The sequence below is a fragment of the Mobula hypostoma genome, chromosome 5, assembly GCF_963921235.1.
Source record: "Mobula hypostoma chromosome 5, sMobHyp1.1, whole genome shotgun sequence".
NCBI lineage: Eukaryota > Metazoa > Chordata > Chondrichthyes > Myliobatiformes > Myliobatidae > Mobula > Mobula hypostoma.
Window position 1 is genome coordinate 50,019,425 of NC_086101.1, and position 15,935 is coordinate 50,035,359.

Genomic DNA, 15,935 nt, shown 5'->3' on the forward strand with positions numbered 1-15,935 from the left:
TGACAACAGTGTTGCAGCTCTCTCAGAAACCACCTACGACAGATTCCGACTGCTTTCAACTGTGCATACACGAAACTTGGAATTACCATCAATTCCAAGACTCAGATCATCTACCAACTGAGACAAATCGGACAGTACCATCAATTCAACTTGGCGAAATAATCCTGGAAAACATGGACCACTTTCCGTATCTTGGAAGTCACCTCTCCTCCAATATCGACCTTAATGACAAGATCCAACATCGTCTTAAATGTGCTGGAACAGCTTTTGGATGTCTCTGAACAAGAGTCTTTCATGATTGTGACATCCAAACAGACACCAAAATGATAGTGTACAAAGCAGTGGTGATCTCAACGCTCCTGTATGCATCAGAAACCTGGACAACATACCGAGGACATCTAAAAGCACTTGAAAAGTTCCATCAATGCTGTCTTCGAAATATCTTAAATATCAGCTAGGAAGATAGAAGAACCAATGTCAGCATGCTAAATGAAGCAAAAACAACAAGCACTGAAGCCTACGTCATCAAAAACCAACTAAGATGGAGCGGTCATGTTGTTCGGATGAAAGACGAACATCTGCCAAAACAAATCTTCTACACCCAGCTTAAAAGAAGGCAAATGTAAAAGAGGCGGACAACTGAAGAAATTCAAAGACATCTTAAAAGCCAACATGAAGAAATGTAACATCGACATCAACAATTGGGAAACCAATGCCAAGGCCAGGAAACTCTGGCAAGCCATCATCCGGGAAGGAACAGCAACTTTCAAAGCCAACAGATGTGCAGAATTAGTAGAAAAGAGAAGAAAATGGAAAGAGAGGCAGCAACACCAAAGCTCGATCTGCCATCTGGAACTACTTGTCCTGAATGCAGAAGAACTTTCAAAGCCAAGATTGGACTCATAAGCCACTTGAGAGCCCATAAATAGATCAACGAAACAAAGACCCTCATCCTCGACCTTGAGGGAAAGCCACGACAACGACAGTATTTCCCTCTGTCAGTGAAATGTTCCCCGTGCCACTGGCTGCAGCACAAGCCCAAAGCATGATCGATCCACCCCCGTCTTTAACAGTTGGAGAGGTACTCTTTTCATGGAATTCTGCACCCTTTTTTCTCCTAACATACCTTTGTTCATTGCAGCCAAAAAGTTCTATTTTAACTTCATCAGTCCACAGGACTTGTTTCCAAAATGCATCAGGCTTGTTTAGATGTTCCTTTGCAAACTTCTGACGCTGAATTTTGTGGTGAGGACGCAGGAAAGATTTTCTTCTGATGACTCTTCCATGAAGGTCATATTTGTGCAGGTATCACTGCACAGTAGAACAGTGCACCACTACTCCAGAGTCTGCTAAATCTTCCTGAAGGTATTTTGCAGTCAAACAGGGGTTTTGATTTGCCTTTCTAGCAATCTACAAGCAGTTATCTCGGAAAGTTTTCTTGGTCTTTCAGACCTCAACTTGACCTCCACCGTTCCTGTTAACTGCCATTTCTTAATTACATTATGAACTGAGGAAATAGCTACCTGAAAATGCTTTGCTATCTTCTTATAACCTTCTCCTGCTTTGTGGGCATCATAATTTTCAGAGTGCTAGGCAGCTGCTTAGAGGAGCCCATGGCTGCTGATTGTTGGGAGAAGGTTTGAGGAGTCAAGGTATTTATAAAGCTTTGAAATTTGCATCACCTGGCATTTCCTAACGATGACTATGAACAAGCCATAGGCCTAACAAGCTAATTAAGGTCTGAGACCTTGGTAAAAGTTATCTGAGAGCTCAAATCTCTTGGGATGCCCAAACTTTTGCATGGTGCTCCTTTCCTTTTTTCCCCCCCAGTAAAATTGTACAAAACAAAAATAATACACTAATCTTGCTTAAAATGTTGAAAAGAATGTTTCATCTTTAACTTTATGACTTTTGGAGATAAGTTCATCTTCTATTCACTTAACTATTCCCAGTAACAGAAATTTTGACCAAGGGTGCCCAAACTTTTGCATGCCACTGTAGTCCACTGAGTTTAACATAATGTAAAAATTTGGCCGTCAATCCTCTAGTCCAAGACAATGACTAGTATACTCCAACAACCAAGTCTGTGCACATTGCTTCTCAGTTCCAGAAATCCAATTACATTTTTTTTTCAATTCTCTTCCAAAGTTGATATCAAATTAATTGCTAACTGGGATCACCAGAAAGGGAGAACTGCTCAACACAAAGCTTGCTTTGTAATCTTACCCATTGGCAGCTGGAATGTAATTGGTTAAACAAGACCATGGTCAATTATATGGATACAAAGGGAAATTATAAAAACAGAGAAAATACAATTTGTAATAAGTGTATTAAAGGCAGGCTGGTGGGGTACAGATACATTTTTACCAAAGGTGTAAGGCTCTCCTTCCCTTCGCTAGCTTGCAGGTCACCCTTAGGCAAGGTGGAGCACCTGCTTAGCTCCCCCCCCCCACCCGATCAGATCACGTAAACCAATGATCCAGTGATCACAATATGACTGAGTTCAACTTTTATAAGGAGAAAGTAAAGTCTGATGTAGCAGTATTTCAGTGGAGTAAGGGAAATTACAGTGGTATGAGAGAGGAGTTGGCCAAAGTAAATTGGAAGGAGCTGCTGGTAGGGATGTCAGCAGAGCAGCAATGGCATGCGTTTCTGGGAAAAATGAGGAAGGTGCAGGACATGTGAATTCCAAAAGTGAAGAAATACTCAAATGGCAAAACAGTACAAGCACCGCTGACAAGGGAAGTCAAAGCTAATATAAAAACAAAAGAGAGGGCATACAAAGCAAAAATTAGTGGAAAGTTAGAGGGTTGGCAACTAAAAGAATCATTCGAAGAGCAAAGATGAAATATGGAAGCAAGCTAGCAAACAATATCAAAGTGCATAGTAAAAGCTTTTACAAGCGTGTAAAATATAAGAGAGATAAGAATGGATATAGGACTGCTAGAAAATGAGGCAGGAGAAATAATAATGGGTGCCAAGGAGGCAGCGGATGAACTAAATGAGCATTTTGCATCAGTCTTCACTATGGAAGACACGAGCAGTATGCCAGATGTTGTAGTCTGTGAAGGAAGAGAAGTGGGTGCAGTTACTATTACAAAGGAGAAGGTGCTCAAAAAGTTGAAAGACCTAAAGGTATACAAGTCACCTAGACCAGATGAACTGCACTCTAGGGTTCTAAAAGAGGTAGCGTTAGAGATTGTAGCAGCATTAGCAATGACCTTTCAAAAATCATTGGACTCTGGCATGGTGCCAGAGGACTGGAAAATTGCAAATGGCACTCCACTCTTTAAGGAGGAAGGCAGCAGAAAGGAAATTTTAGACCAGTTAGCCTGACCTCAGTAGTTGGGAAGATGTTGGAGTCAATTGTTAAGGATGAGGTGATGAAATACTTGCTGACACGGGGCAAGATAGGACAAAGTCAGCATGGTTTCCTTAAGGGAAAATCTTGCCTGACAAAACTGTTGGAATTCTTTGAGTTTACAAGTAGGGTCTGCAGTGGATGTTGTACATTTGGACTTTCAGAAGGTCTTTGACAAAGTGCCACACATGAGGATGCTTACCAAGTTAACAGCCCATGGTATTACAGGAAAGTTACTAACATGGTTAGAGCATTGGCTGATAGGTAGGAGGCAGCGAATGGGAGTAAAAGGATCCCTCTCTGGTTGGCTGCCACTGACTAGTAATGTTCCGCAGGGGTTGGTGTTGGGACCACTTCTTTTTAAGATGTATATAAATGATTTCGATGATGGAATAGATGGCTTTGTTGCCAAGTCTGCAGATGATAAGAAGATTGGTGGAGGGGCAGGTAGCGTTGAGGAAACAGGTAGGATGAAGAAGGACTTAGATAGATTAGGAGAACGGGCAAGAAAGTGGCAAATGAAATATAATGTTGAAAAATGCATGGTCATGCACTTTGGTAGTAGAAATAAATGTGCAGACTATTTTCTAAACAGGGAGAAAATCCAAAAGTCTGAGATGAAAAGGGAGTCCTCGTGCAAAACACCCTAAAGGTTAACTTGCAGGTTGAGTCCGTGATGAGGAAGCCAAATGCAATGTTAGCATTCATTTCAAGAGGTCTAGAAGACAAGAGCAAGGATGTGATGCCGAGGCTTTATAAGGCACTGGAGAGGCCTCACCATGAGTACTGAGAACAGTTTTGGGCCCCTCATCTTAGAAAGGAATTGCTGGCATCGAAGAGGGTCCAGAGAAGGCTCACAAGGATGATTCCAGGAATGAAAGGGTTATCATACGAGGAACATTTGATGCTCTGGGTCTGTACTCACTGGAATTCAGAAGGACAAGAGGGGATCTCACGGAAACTTTTTGAATGTTGAAAGGCCTAGACAGAGTAGATGTGGAAAGGATGTATCCCATGGTGGGAGAGTCTAGGACAAGAGGGCACAGCCTCAGGATAGAGGGGCATCCATTCAAAACAGAGATGTGGAGTAATTTCTCTAACCAGAGGGTGGTAAATTTGTGGAATTTGTTGCCACATGCAGCTATGGAGGCCAGGTTGTTGGGTGTATTTAAGGCAGAGATTCAAAGGTTATGGGGAGAAGGCCGGTAAATGGGGTTCAGGAGGGAAAAAAAAGGATTTGCCATGATTGAATGGCAGAGAAGACTGGAGGGCCATATGGCCTAATTTCTGCTCCTATGTCTTATGGTCTAAGCCATGGGAGCAGCTGGTATATATCACAAGTCCTAATTATACAACCACTGACGCCAGGCAGGCAATCCGTGAAGAGCACTGATAATGGCTGTGGTCACCCGTCTTGTAAAGACACTGCCCAGAAGGTGGCAATAGCAAACCACTTCTGTAGAAATATTTCCCATGAGCAATCATGGTCATGGAATGACCATGATCACCCACATTATATGACATAGCACATCCTGAACAAATGAATATTAAAGGAATTTATGGGCATTCCCAAAATTTTAAGCAGAAACTTAGAAGTAGACAAGTTTGTTCTACGCTTAACCTGACTTGTACTTTCTCAATTGACTTAAATAACGTAAGTAATTCAGGTTGATTGAAAGGAAATAGAGAACACCGATGGCATATTCTAAGATATGCCACATCACTGCCTCCTAAGTAGGGAACTATTAAAAGGCCAACAAAAATTTGGCTTTTTAATAAATAATTAAGTTTATCTTTTCTTTCTGGGATCATGTCATAAGGGGAATCCAGGTCTACCACAAAAATTAAACCACTATTCTATCACTGCCGATTTCAAAATAGACACACGAAAACAGAGCAAAATAAAGGGTGGGGGCTCCACACAAGCCAACTATCTGCCCCTCTTCACAGATTACAACTATCCCCATGTCCCTGGAGAGGGAGCATGTGGCCTGCAATGGTTCCCTGGACGCCTTCCAGGACCAGTGAGCACAGAAGGAGCTGGAGTACATCTTGAACAAGGATGGCCATGTTACATTTGAATTTTGTATATACAGTACTCTGTGGGAAATTATCTCCAAACTGTAAATATATAAATTACTTTTGAAAAAAATAAGCTTACCTAGTTCAATTCATTAAAAAAAATACAAAAACTCAGTTACACCCTAATGATGAGCTTTATTGTCCAGTGATATAACAGTGCAGGGATTTACAGCATAAAAGTACTATACTTAAAATCAGAATCATATTAGACAAATAATGTAAAACATTCATGTTGAACAAGACTAAAGGAATCTATTCAGTTTTAGCATTACAGACGGCCACACGAAGTAGCATTCATTACAATGTAAAATTAGTCTGAATTTTGCATATTCCAAATGCAATTTACTCATATGCAAAAATAGTCCATGTTTATGAGGCTACTGTGTTTTACAACTGAGGATTAGCCTAGTTCTTTAAAAAAAATATTTTAAGTTTTAGTGACATCACTTGTCCAACCTAATGCAACAGACACAGGTCACAGGAACTCAGCAGGTGAAGCAGCATCTATGGAAATGAACAAACAGTTGATGTTTTGGGCCGCAACCCTTCTTCAGAACTGGAAAGGCGGGGGGAAAAATGGGGGGAGGGGAAGGAGGACAGCTAGAACGTGATAGGTGAAGCCAGGTGGGTAGGAATAGTAAAGGGCTGGAGAGGAAGGAATCTGATAGGAGAGGAGAGTGGACCACAGGAGAAAGGAAAGGGGAAATCAAGGGGAGGTGACAGGCAGGTGAGAAAAGGCAAGTGGCCTGAGTGTGGAATAGAAGAGGGGAAGGGTAGGAAAAAAATTGCCAGAAGGAGAAATCGATATTCATGCCATCATGCTGGAGCCTACGCAAACGGAATACCAGGTGTTGCTTCTTTACCCTGAGGGTGGCCTCATTGTGGCACAAGAGGAGGCAGAGGACTGGCATGTCGGAACTGGAATGGCAATTAAAATGTTTGGCCAGCAGGAAGTTCCACTTCTGGTGGATGGAGTGTAGGTGCTCGATGAAGTGATCCTCAATGTACGATGGGTCTCACCACTGTAGAGGAGGCCGCATCGAGAGCAAGACACAATAGATGATCCCAGCAGATTTGCAGGTGAAGTGTTGCCTCACCTGGAAGGACTGTTTGGGCCCTGAATCGAGGCAAGGGAGGAGGTGAATGGGCAGCTCTAGGATTTTGGCCACTTGCAGGATTATGCCGAGAGGGAGATTAGTGGGGAGGGAGATTAATGGACAAGAGAATCACCGAGTGTGCAATCTGTGCAGAAAGCCGGAGACGGTGTTAGGTAAAGATGTGTTTGGTGGTAGAATCCCTTTGGAGATGGCAGAAGTTGCAGAGAATGATGTGTTGGATGCAAGAGGCTCATAGGGTGGTAGGTAAGTCAAGAGGAATTCTATCGCTTTTTAAGGCAGCAGAAAGAATGGGTGTGTGCAGACATTCGGGAAATGGAGGAGATGCAGGTGAGGGCAGCATCAACGGTGGAGGAACGGAAACCCTGCTCTTTGCAGGGGAACATCTCCGAAGTCCTGGAAAAGAAAGGAGCATCCTGGGAACAGATACGGCTTACAAAAAATGTCGGTTGTTAGTTTGTCTCCAGGGATATAGACAGAAAGATCGAGAAAAGGGAGGGGTCCAAAATGGACCAAGTGAATTTAAGAGCAGAGTGGAAGTTGGTTGCAAAGTTGATGAAATTGACGAGCTCAGCAGCATGGGTTTATAGTTCAAGTTTAATTGTCATTCAGCCATACATGAACACCCATGAGTACAGCCAACAGCACTAATGCAGTCATCAACATAGTGGAGGAAGAGTTGGGGAGCATTACCAGGGAAGGCCTGGAACATGGACTGTTCAACATAGCCAACGAAAAGGCAGGCATAGCTGGGGCCCATGACTACCCCTCAAGTCTGGCAAAAGTGGGAGGAGCAGATGGAAAAACTGTTGAAGGTGAGGACCAGTTCTGCCAGACAGAGGAGGGTGGCAGTGGAGGGGAAACTGGTTGGTTCTTTTGTTGCGATAGAAGCGAAGAGTTTTAAGGCCTTCTTGCTGTGGGATAGAAGTGTACAGGGACTGGACATCCCTGGTGAAAATGAGGCGATAAGGGCCAGGGAATTGAAAGTTAGCGAGGAGATCGAGAGCATGAGAAGTGTCACAGATGCAGGTGGGAAGGGATTGAACCAAAGGGGATAGAATGGAGGGAAAGTATGAGAACACGAGTTCAGTGGGGCAGGAGCAGGCAGTGACAATGGGCATATCTGGAGAGTCAGGTTTTTGCAATCTATTGCCAATCTAAAACGAGCATGAGCACATGCTAATACCCACAAAAAGGATACAAACTTAAAATCTCCACTGACAGCCCTAAGGAAGCGCCTCTACTTCATTAGAGGTCTGTGAAGATTCAGCATGACATCTAAAATTTTGACAAACTTCTTTAGGTATACAGTGGAGAGTGTATTGACAGGCTGCATGTCAGCATGGTATGGAAATATCAATGCCTTTGAATGGAAAATCCTATAAAAGGTAGTGATTTGGCCCAGTACATCATGGGTAAAGCCTTCCCAACCATTGCGCACATCTGCAGGAAACTGTCATAGGAAAGCAGCATCCATCATCAGAGATCCCCACCACCCAGATCATGCCCTCTTCTTGCTGCTGCCATCAGGTAGCATGTACAAGAGTCCCAGGATTAGCATCACCAGGTTCAAGAACAGTTGCTACCCCTCAACCATCAGGCTCTTGAATAAAAGGGGATAACTACACTCACTTGCCCCAGCATTGAAATGTTCCCACAACCAATGATCTCACTATCTTATTATATCATGTTCTCATTAGCTGTCACCATTTATTTATATTTGCATTCTGGTTGATCTTTCATTTATCCTGTTACAGTTACTTGCTGAGAATGAATCGCAGGGTAGTATACGGTGATATTTAAAGAGTGGAGAAAAATTGAACTATAGAGATTTCACCCAATTGAAGCAGTGCATTTCCACCAGAAATGCAATGAATTGTAGGTAGTTATACACAATTCTTCTACTTCAATACAATCACTAATAACACAGACAACGAAAAATCTATTTAACAGTTATGTCAAATGTCTTGGAAATATTATATGCAGTCGAACTGAAAACACGCTATCGGTTCAAAATCTGCATTTCAATTTATTCCACATAAAACAAACCTCAATTTCATTTACAATGTAACAACAAAAGCAGTTCTTAAGAATGTTAAAATTGCAAAGCCTCTAAATTGATAATACATCAGTTTTTAATGTGCCATGACTTCTAACTGAAAATGCCACTGCATTAGAATACAGTCAGGACTTACAACAGCGTGCACTAGATAATTTAGCGAATCCAATGAATCATATTGTAATTTCAACATAATGAAATATTTCCTTTTCTTACTCCAACAATATTATCCATTTGTGGTTACATTTTGTTTCCCCAACTATTCTTGGACTAAGAATTTCTGAAGATAATTGGTATAGATTTTTAATAGCCAAAATTACTGCAAACACAAGTACAATTTCAGCTGTTCTTATAATTTGCTACCAAGGTAAACAAGAGAAATCAATCACAAGTATGAAAATTATCAGAAATACATAACCTACCCTTCTTTCAAATATTAAAAGTCAAGGTTAAATACAAAAATGATTTGTACATCGAAGCATAATATCCAGACCAAGAAACAAACTACTGAAAAACTCAGTAGATTGAATAGCATCTGTGGAAAGTAACAGTCAACATTTCAAATTCAAATTCATTTTTTCTGTCATTCAGCCATACAGATATACATAGCTAAACAAAACATGGTTCTTCTGAGGCCAAGGTGCAAACCACAGTACATACAGTCACACACAGCTCACGTAGCTATGATCCAACACATACAGGTACAATGCTATCAGCATAACTGGCATGGCCTGAAGATTGACAGATTAATATAAGATGAGAGGTGCATGTTTTCAGGTACAGACCCTGTATCAGGACACAAAGGGGAAAGGGAAGGTAGCCAGAATTAAGAAGAAAAGCAAGAGAGGGCGAATATGTGCACCAAGAATGGCTAAAGAATAAAGGAAAAAAATGGAAACCAGAGGAGGCAAGGTGTAGGACTGGGAGGCAGGGGCAGGTGGCTGGTAGGAAAAAAAAGGTGAGGGGCTGATGGACCCAAGTTGGGGGTGGGGAGTGTGCAGTTGGAGATTGAGGATAAAGGGTGATGAGTGGAGGCACAGAAAGCTGCAAGTCTTTGAATTTAAAACTAAGGAAGATGACCATTTAAAGGAGATGGGATGCCGTGTGTCAAGGGCATGAGTAGTAAGTGGGTAGAACCAAGGGAACAGGGTATGGGAAAGTGAACAAAACTGAAAGGATTAAGGATGGATCAGAAAAGGGGGGGGGGGGGAGAGAAACACAGGAAGTAAATTCAATATTTGTACCATAGTTACAGAGTTACACAAGCAGAATATGTTGGTTGTAATAATACCCAAAGTTCATTTAATTAGATTGTGCAAATTGCAAGATAAAAATAAGGTAGCATTTTCATTCATGCCTCATAGTTTGTGACCCAAGAGCCAACAGTTCAAAAACAAAGTTGCAAAGCAAAAAGTTAATTTTTTTTTGTGTATGAAACCCCAAATTCGATTTTTTCCAAAAATAACTGCAAACATGGTTCAATTACAGCAGTAACTTTAAAAAGCTGCACTTTAAAATTATTTTCCACTTTTCTCCCCATAAACATTGATAGTTCATCAATTTCAGTTCATTTAATTGCTAAAATTTGATTTCTAAAAAAATGAACCATTTTCTGACTTGCATATGAAATACTTAGGTTATGATGCTGAATTCAAGTTTGTGAAATTTGAAGTTGTTTACAAATTATAGAAACTTGAAATAATGTAACACATCAATTTTAAGAATATAAATGGCAGGTTAACATTTTTCCAAATATGACATTTATCTATATTATAAAATGAGAATACTAAGGTGGCTTTCAAGGTAAAGCTTTTACAATAGATTGAAAAAGTCTGAATGAAATTAAATCATCAGCACCTCATGTATGTAAATATCACTTGCCACTCAAGACTACAATTTAAAGTCAGCAATAATGGGCAAAGAAAACTGGATTTACATGTTTACAAAACCAATCATTTGTCATGTCATATATTTCTTGTGCCATGTATCGAAGTAAATTTCCCTGGACTAGCAGTTACTGTAATTCAATATATATACAAGTTACTCTACAGATTGTAATAACTTCTGCATTAGCAATAAAATGAATTCACAAACAAAAAGCATGTTGTGTTATTGCTAATCATTAACCCATTCAGTTCAAATATGGAGTCCCCATTAACTGGACTCTGTTTAATTATATTTGAGATCCAACAGCAGCAAAATAAACACCAAATCACTGTAAGGTTTTAAGCTTTCTAGGCTCAAGATTCTGTACTATGAAGTAGCTTTAATGTGAAAACAAAGAAAATCAGATACTTCCAAAGCCTCAGGGTTAATGTGCATAATAAACCCAACTGCAAAGGCATCCTTATCACTCCATTATGATTAGTTATACATGTTTATAGGATAATTTGAAAATCAAATATCTAATTGGAGATTACAGAATCTTAATTTTGCTGACTTCAAAGTTAGATAAATTCAAATCAGTAGTTTTTGGAAACTTAATCCATCAATTGTAACAGATCTTACAAGAACAAAACAGATGGCTGTTTGTATATATTACAGTCCACTTACATAGCACCACAGAGTAAATGGCGTCATCTCAAAAGTATTGCAATGTACTGTATTCTACCTGCACATCTCAAAGTGTGTCATTGTACAATGTTAGTACAAGACTTACTTTGATAAGTTCTGATCTATGTAAAGACCAGAGTACTGTACAAAAAAAATTGCAGGCTTTGTATGACCGCTGATTTGTTATTTTATTTTGCCAGCCTAAAACAACAATTCGTAACAATAGTTTGAACCTGTTTCAATTTAAAAACACAATGTAAATATTATGTGAAGGAGACAGTCGAATTAACTACTTTGAAAGCAACAAGAATGCCAAATTCAATTATAACACAACCTGTAAATAATAATGTGGTACTGATGTTAGTTTTGTTGTAGCGTGGATGAAATCATTGGAGAGTCACTGGTAGATACAAAGCAGCTTCTTTATTCGACACAACAAGGTACAGCAGACATCATACCGACAGAGACGCTTTCAGTAGAAAGGTCTGCTAGCCCAATGTGGGCTCGATATTTATATGCTATACACAAAGGGAAATCACTATTTAAAAAATTATAGACAATGCATAGACAACACTTCCTTTTGAAGCTACATACAAAACATCACACCTTCTGACTTCATCCTTTCCTTCCGACGCCAACATGTCTCGGTTGGATCTCACAGCCTTTAGGAGTGCAAGTCAAATCCACAATACATTTATTTGGTATTTTTTGTGTTAACATAGAGGACAATTAATATTATAAAGTATAGATAATGCTGTCTTCGAAACTACCTGCAAACTTCACACTTCCATCCACAGCGTCTGGCTAGTATCCTGATATTCACAACTTTCAGGAAATGCATTGTAGTGAACTCAATCCACAGTACTTTGTCAAACAGAAGACTGGTGGTCAGAGTCATTTAAGTGTAAATGAATCATCTACCCAAAAACTCACTCTAACAAGTTTCATAGAACATAAACAGCACAGCGCAGGGACAGGCCATCCGGCCCACAATGTTGTGAACAAGCTAAAAAGCAAATCAAAAACACCCACTCATCCCAAAGAGGAGAAAATCTGCAGATGCTGAAAATCCAAGCAACACACACAAAATGCTGCAGAAACTCTGCGGGCCAGGCACCATCTGCGGAAAAGAACTGTTGACATTTCGGGCTGAGACCTGCTGAAGGGTCTCGGCCCAAAATGTTGACTGCACTCCTTTCCATGGATCCTGCCAGGCCTGCAGAGTTCCTTCATCATTTGTGTGTTACAAACACTAATCCCTCCATCTTCCTCACATCCACGTGCCTATCTAAATGTCTATTAAAAGCCTAAAATGTATTTGCCTCTACCACCACACCAGCCAGCATATTTCAGGCATCCACGACTCTAAAGTAAAAAAAACTTTCCCCTCACATCCCCTTTGAACCTACCCCCTCTCATCTTCAATGCATGCCCTCTGGTATTAGACATTTCAACCCTGGGAATGTCTCACGAAGATAAAAATTATATCTCAAGATAACACTGCATATTCCATTCATCAGATTAACTCCCATTATTCAAAGATCTTTGGTTTACCTATCTTCAGGTGTATTAAATATAAAGGAAAGAACAGTGATGTGGTAACAAAATTATAGCACTATGTAGGAAGTCTCAACACTCAGCAGCTGAAACTCTGAAGTACTGTATCCTAAATAACGTTCAATAATTATTCAGCACATTCTTACAGTGTTACACATTTCTGTAGGTTATTTTTCACTGAATGCTGCGTTTTTAATTTGCACCATTTAATACTTGATGAACATGTTCTAATACTGAAGATGGTGTTAACATGAACTGAGGATTCTCACAATAAGTATAACGCCTTGCAAGATGGTTGTAATTCTGCGTCAGCTGCATCTTTCCAAAAAAACCCCGCAATTCTGTCCCCCTCCCAAAATATAACCATCATTGCGTATAATTCCACAAGATTGTTTTGGTACTGTCGTGTTTACACCCATTTTTTATTGCTCAGTAAAATAATACTCTCACAATAGTCAGGCTCTTCCTTGTCTAACTGCGTTTACTGCTGATTTGCCATCGAATCACAAGAGAAAAGTAACGCTCCACCCTACAGCCTTCAAATGGATTAGGTAATTCACGCACGATACGTACTGCCTCATGTTGCAAATAAAAATGATATTTTACAGCTACACCATTTTATAAAATAAGGCTGTATGATATTAATGACATTTTCAACACGTCATTAATTCAATCAAAATTGGAAAAGAATCTGTCTTTCATTTTTCTGCAGCATAGGTTTCGTTTCCAGCGACGCACGTGATTAAGGGAACACCATTTCACAACATTAAGAAATCTTTATATGATCCATTATCTATAAAAGTGAAGCCAGAGTCCGATATGAGAAAATTTCCAAATGCTAACTAAAAATAACATTTGGTTCCGGTTCCAAAGTAATCAAAATTTAGCATTTTTCTTTGTCAATGTTTATTCATTATTCTTTGAAAAACGAATGCGATTGGGTGTCATTTACCCCAAAACAAACGAGGGCTGAATGGCACTTTTGTACGACTCTTTTCGGTCTGCAACTACCGAAAGATCCCCCGTCCTTCGCCGAACAGTAACGTCATCGCCAGCATCTGTGCGGTCCGAAATCGAAAACACAGCAAAAGGACAAAAAGAAACCTCCGCGTACAAACGCTCTTCATCACCTACCCCACCCCCAACATGGGCACGTAACCTTATTGGGGAAACTTGCCATCATCAACCCACCCTTCAACTCGCCTCTTTCTCTGCAAAAAACAAGCCGTGTTCATAAACCCAAAACTGTCACTTAACAGCCTGGGGCACTCAGATTCAGAGTGGCCCAAACTGACCCATCTTCCCCTGTCAGACGGTGACTCATCTCGATGGGGAATATAAACAGGCTCTTGCTATAAAACGACGCAGGCATTCCCTACGTTTTGTCAGGCAAACCTACATCGAAGCATAATATTTACTCGACCCAGCAAGCAGGTTGCTAGATTAGAAGAAACAGGTCAACCTTGAATACAGGGTGTATATCGCTTTGAGGTTATAAAGCTTGACAGCGATTAATTCGGACGTTACACGCTAAACATCTAATCCAATACATCTCGCACAGCGCATCTAATGTAAGCCGTAACTGTATTTGCAAACTATATTCAACCGCTTTAATACAGGTGTACAGCCTGCTTTATTATAATCGCTTATGTTTGAAAGGTCCAAGTGTGCTTGCATGCCCCGCATTCATTAAAAATAAAACAATAATCTGTAGCTAGTGGTCGACTGAATAAAAATAGAAAATGCTGGACGTGCAAAGCAGCTCAAGCAGCATCTGTGAAGAGAAATAAGACATCCTGCTTTTATTCTGTTTTGGCTTATTCACTGCGTGCCTTCACCCTTTGTATCAATGTTTGTGTCATGTGCACAGTCAGACTGACAATCTTCGCCTGGTTGTTTTACCTGCTATGTTGGAGATCCAGGGCGGCGGCGAAGAGCTGTTGGTACTTGTTCCCGAGTAGCTTCCCTGAAAGCAGCTGACGCCCGGCCCCGTCCTCCATCCCCCCTCCACCTCCTCTGCCGCCTCCAGCAGCAGTCGCAACAGCTCGGGCATCCGCCGCCGAGCCGGGTGGCGGTAAGAGCAGCGAGTCCGTGTAAAGGCAAGCGGCAGGAGAGGAGTCCGGCTCCGTGTGCGAGGTGCAAGAGAAGAGACCGCCGGCCCCGGGTGCAGGAAGAGATGGAGCCGAACACATCATCCTCTGGGGGGGGAGGGGGGTGGGGGGTTGGGGTGGGGAGGCAGGGAAGGGGCGTTGAGTTGCTCCACTACCCAGCCGAGGGGAGGGGAAGCGGCGGGATGAACGGTGACAGGAGGCCGGCGGCCGCAGCTCCACACCCGGGAAGGGGGGGGCAGCGGGTGTTCCTCTCTGTCTGTCTTTCTCTGTAAAGTCTAGCTCTCAATTCGCCAAGAGCTCTCTCCGCATCCTCCTCGACCTCCTTTTCAACTCGGAGTCGGGCAGGGGGCCGTCGGTTCAGCTGCCGGTTTCGCCGCGGTGTCGCCCCCTGCTCAGGCTCAAATCCGACCACACTGCCATCTTGAAATTGCCGTCCCGACGGTGGCAACGCCGCATGCCGGGATAGGTTGACAGGTCTCGGAGGTCCGGCGTGGTCCTCCCAGCCCTCTGGGTGGCACCATGGACTGCTGCATTGCAAGGCACGTCCAGCGTGCTGCACTGTGGGTGCAATCAAATAAGCATTTGCATTTATATAGCTACACACAAAGCGCTGGAGGAACTTAGTGAGTCAGGCAGCATCTATGGAGGAAAATGAGTAGACGACTTTTCAGGTCGAGGCCCTTCATCAAATTGGAAAAATAGAAGGGAAGTAGTTATGAACGGTATCATTTGCATTCATAATACTAATAAAAACTTTATAGAGGAATTTTCATCCAGATGATGTAGTTCAAAGTGCTTTACAATGGGATAAAAATATTAACATGAAAATAAAATAAAAAATAAACACGGAAATAAAAATATAAAGATGTTAGTTAAAAGCAAAGTGAAATGATTCTGCATGCCTTTTAGTTTTAGGTATTGAATTCCACAGTTCAGGAGTCTAGTTATAAAAGGCAGACCTGACAATTATCTTTTGAAGGAGATTGTTTAAATTTAAGAGATAGAAGGAAGAAGATCTGACAGCTCAAGCAAGATTATAAAACGAAAACCATTCTGTAATGTACCCATCATGTGACTGGTCCCAGACCATTAAGAGC

General features: G+C 41.3%; 1 protein-coding gene across 17 annotated transcripts in view; it reads right to left on the reverse strand.

Moving 5' to 3' along the window:
- The window catches only part of mycbp2 (MYC binding protein 2), a 227,685-nt gene extending 212,421 nt beyond the window's left edge, over positions 1-15,264 (reverse strand). For all 17 annotated transcript variants that reach the window (XM_063048487.1, XM_063048481.1, XM_063048475.1 and 14 more), the window contains exon 1: positions 14,630-15,264. In XM_063048487.1, the coding sequence (XP_062904557.1) occupies positions 14,630-14,922 (293 nt within the window). In that variant the 5' untranslated portion in view covers positions 14,923-15,264. The remainder of the gene's footprint in view (positions 1-14,629) is intronic.
- Between the last annotated feature and the right edge of the window lie 671 nt (positions 15,265-15,935).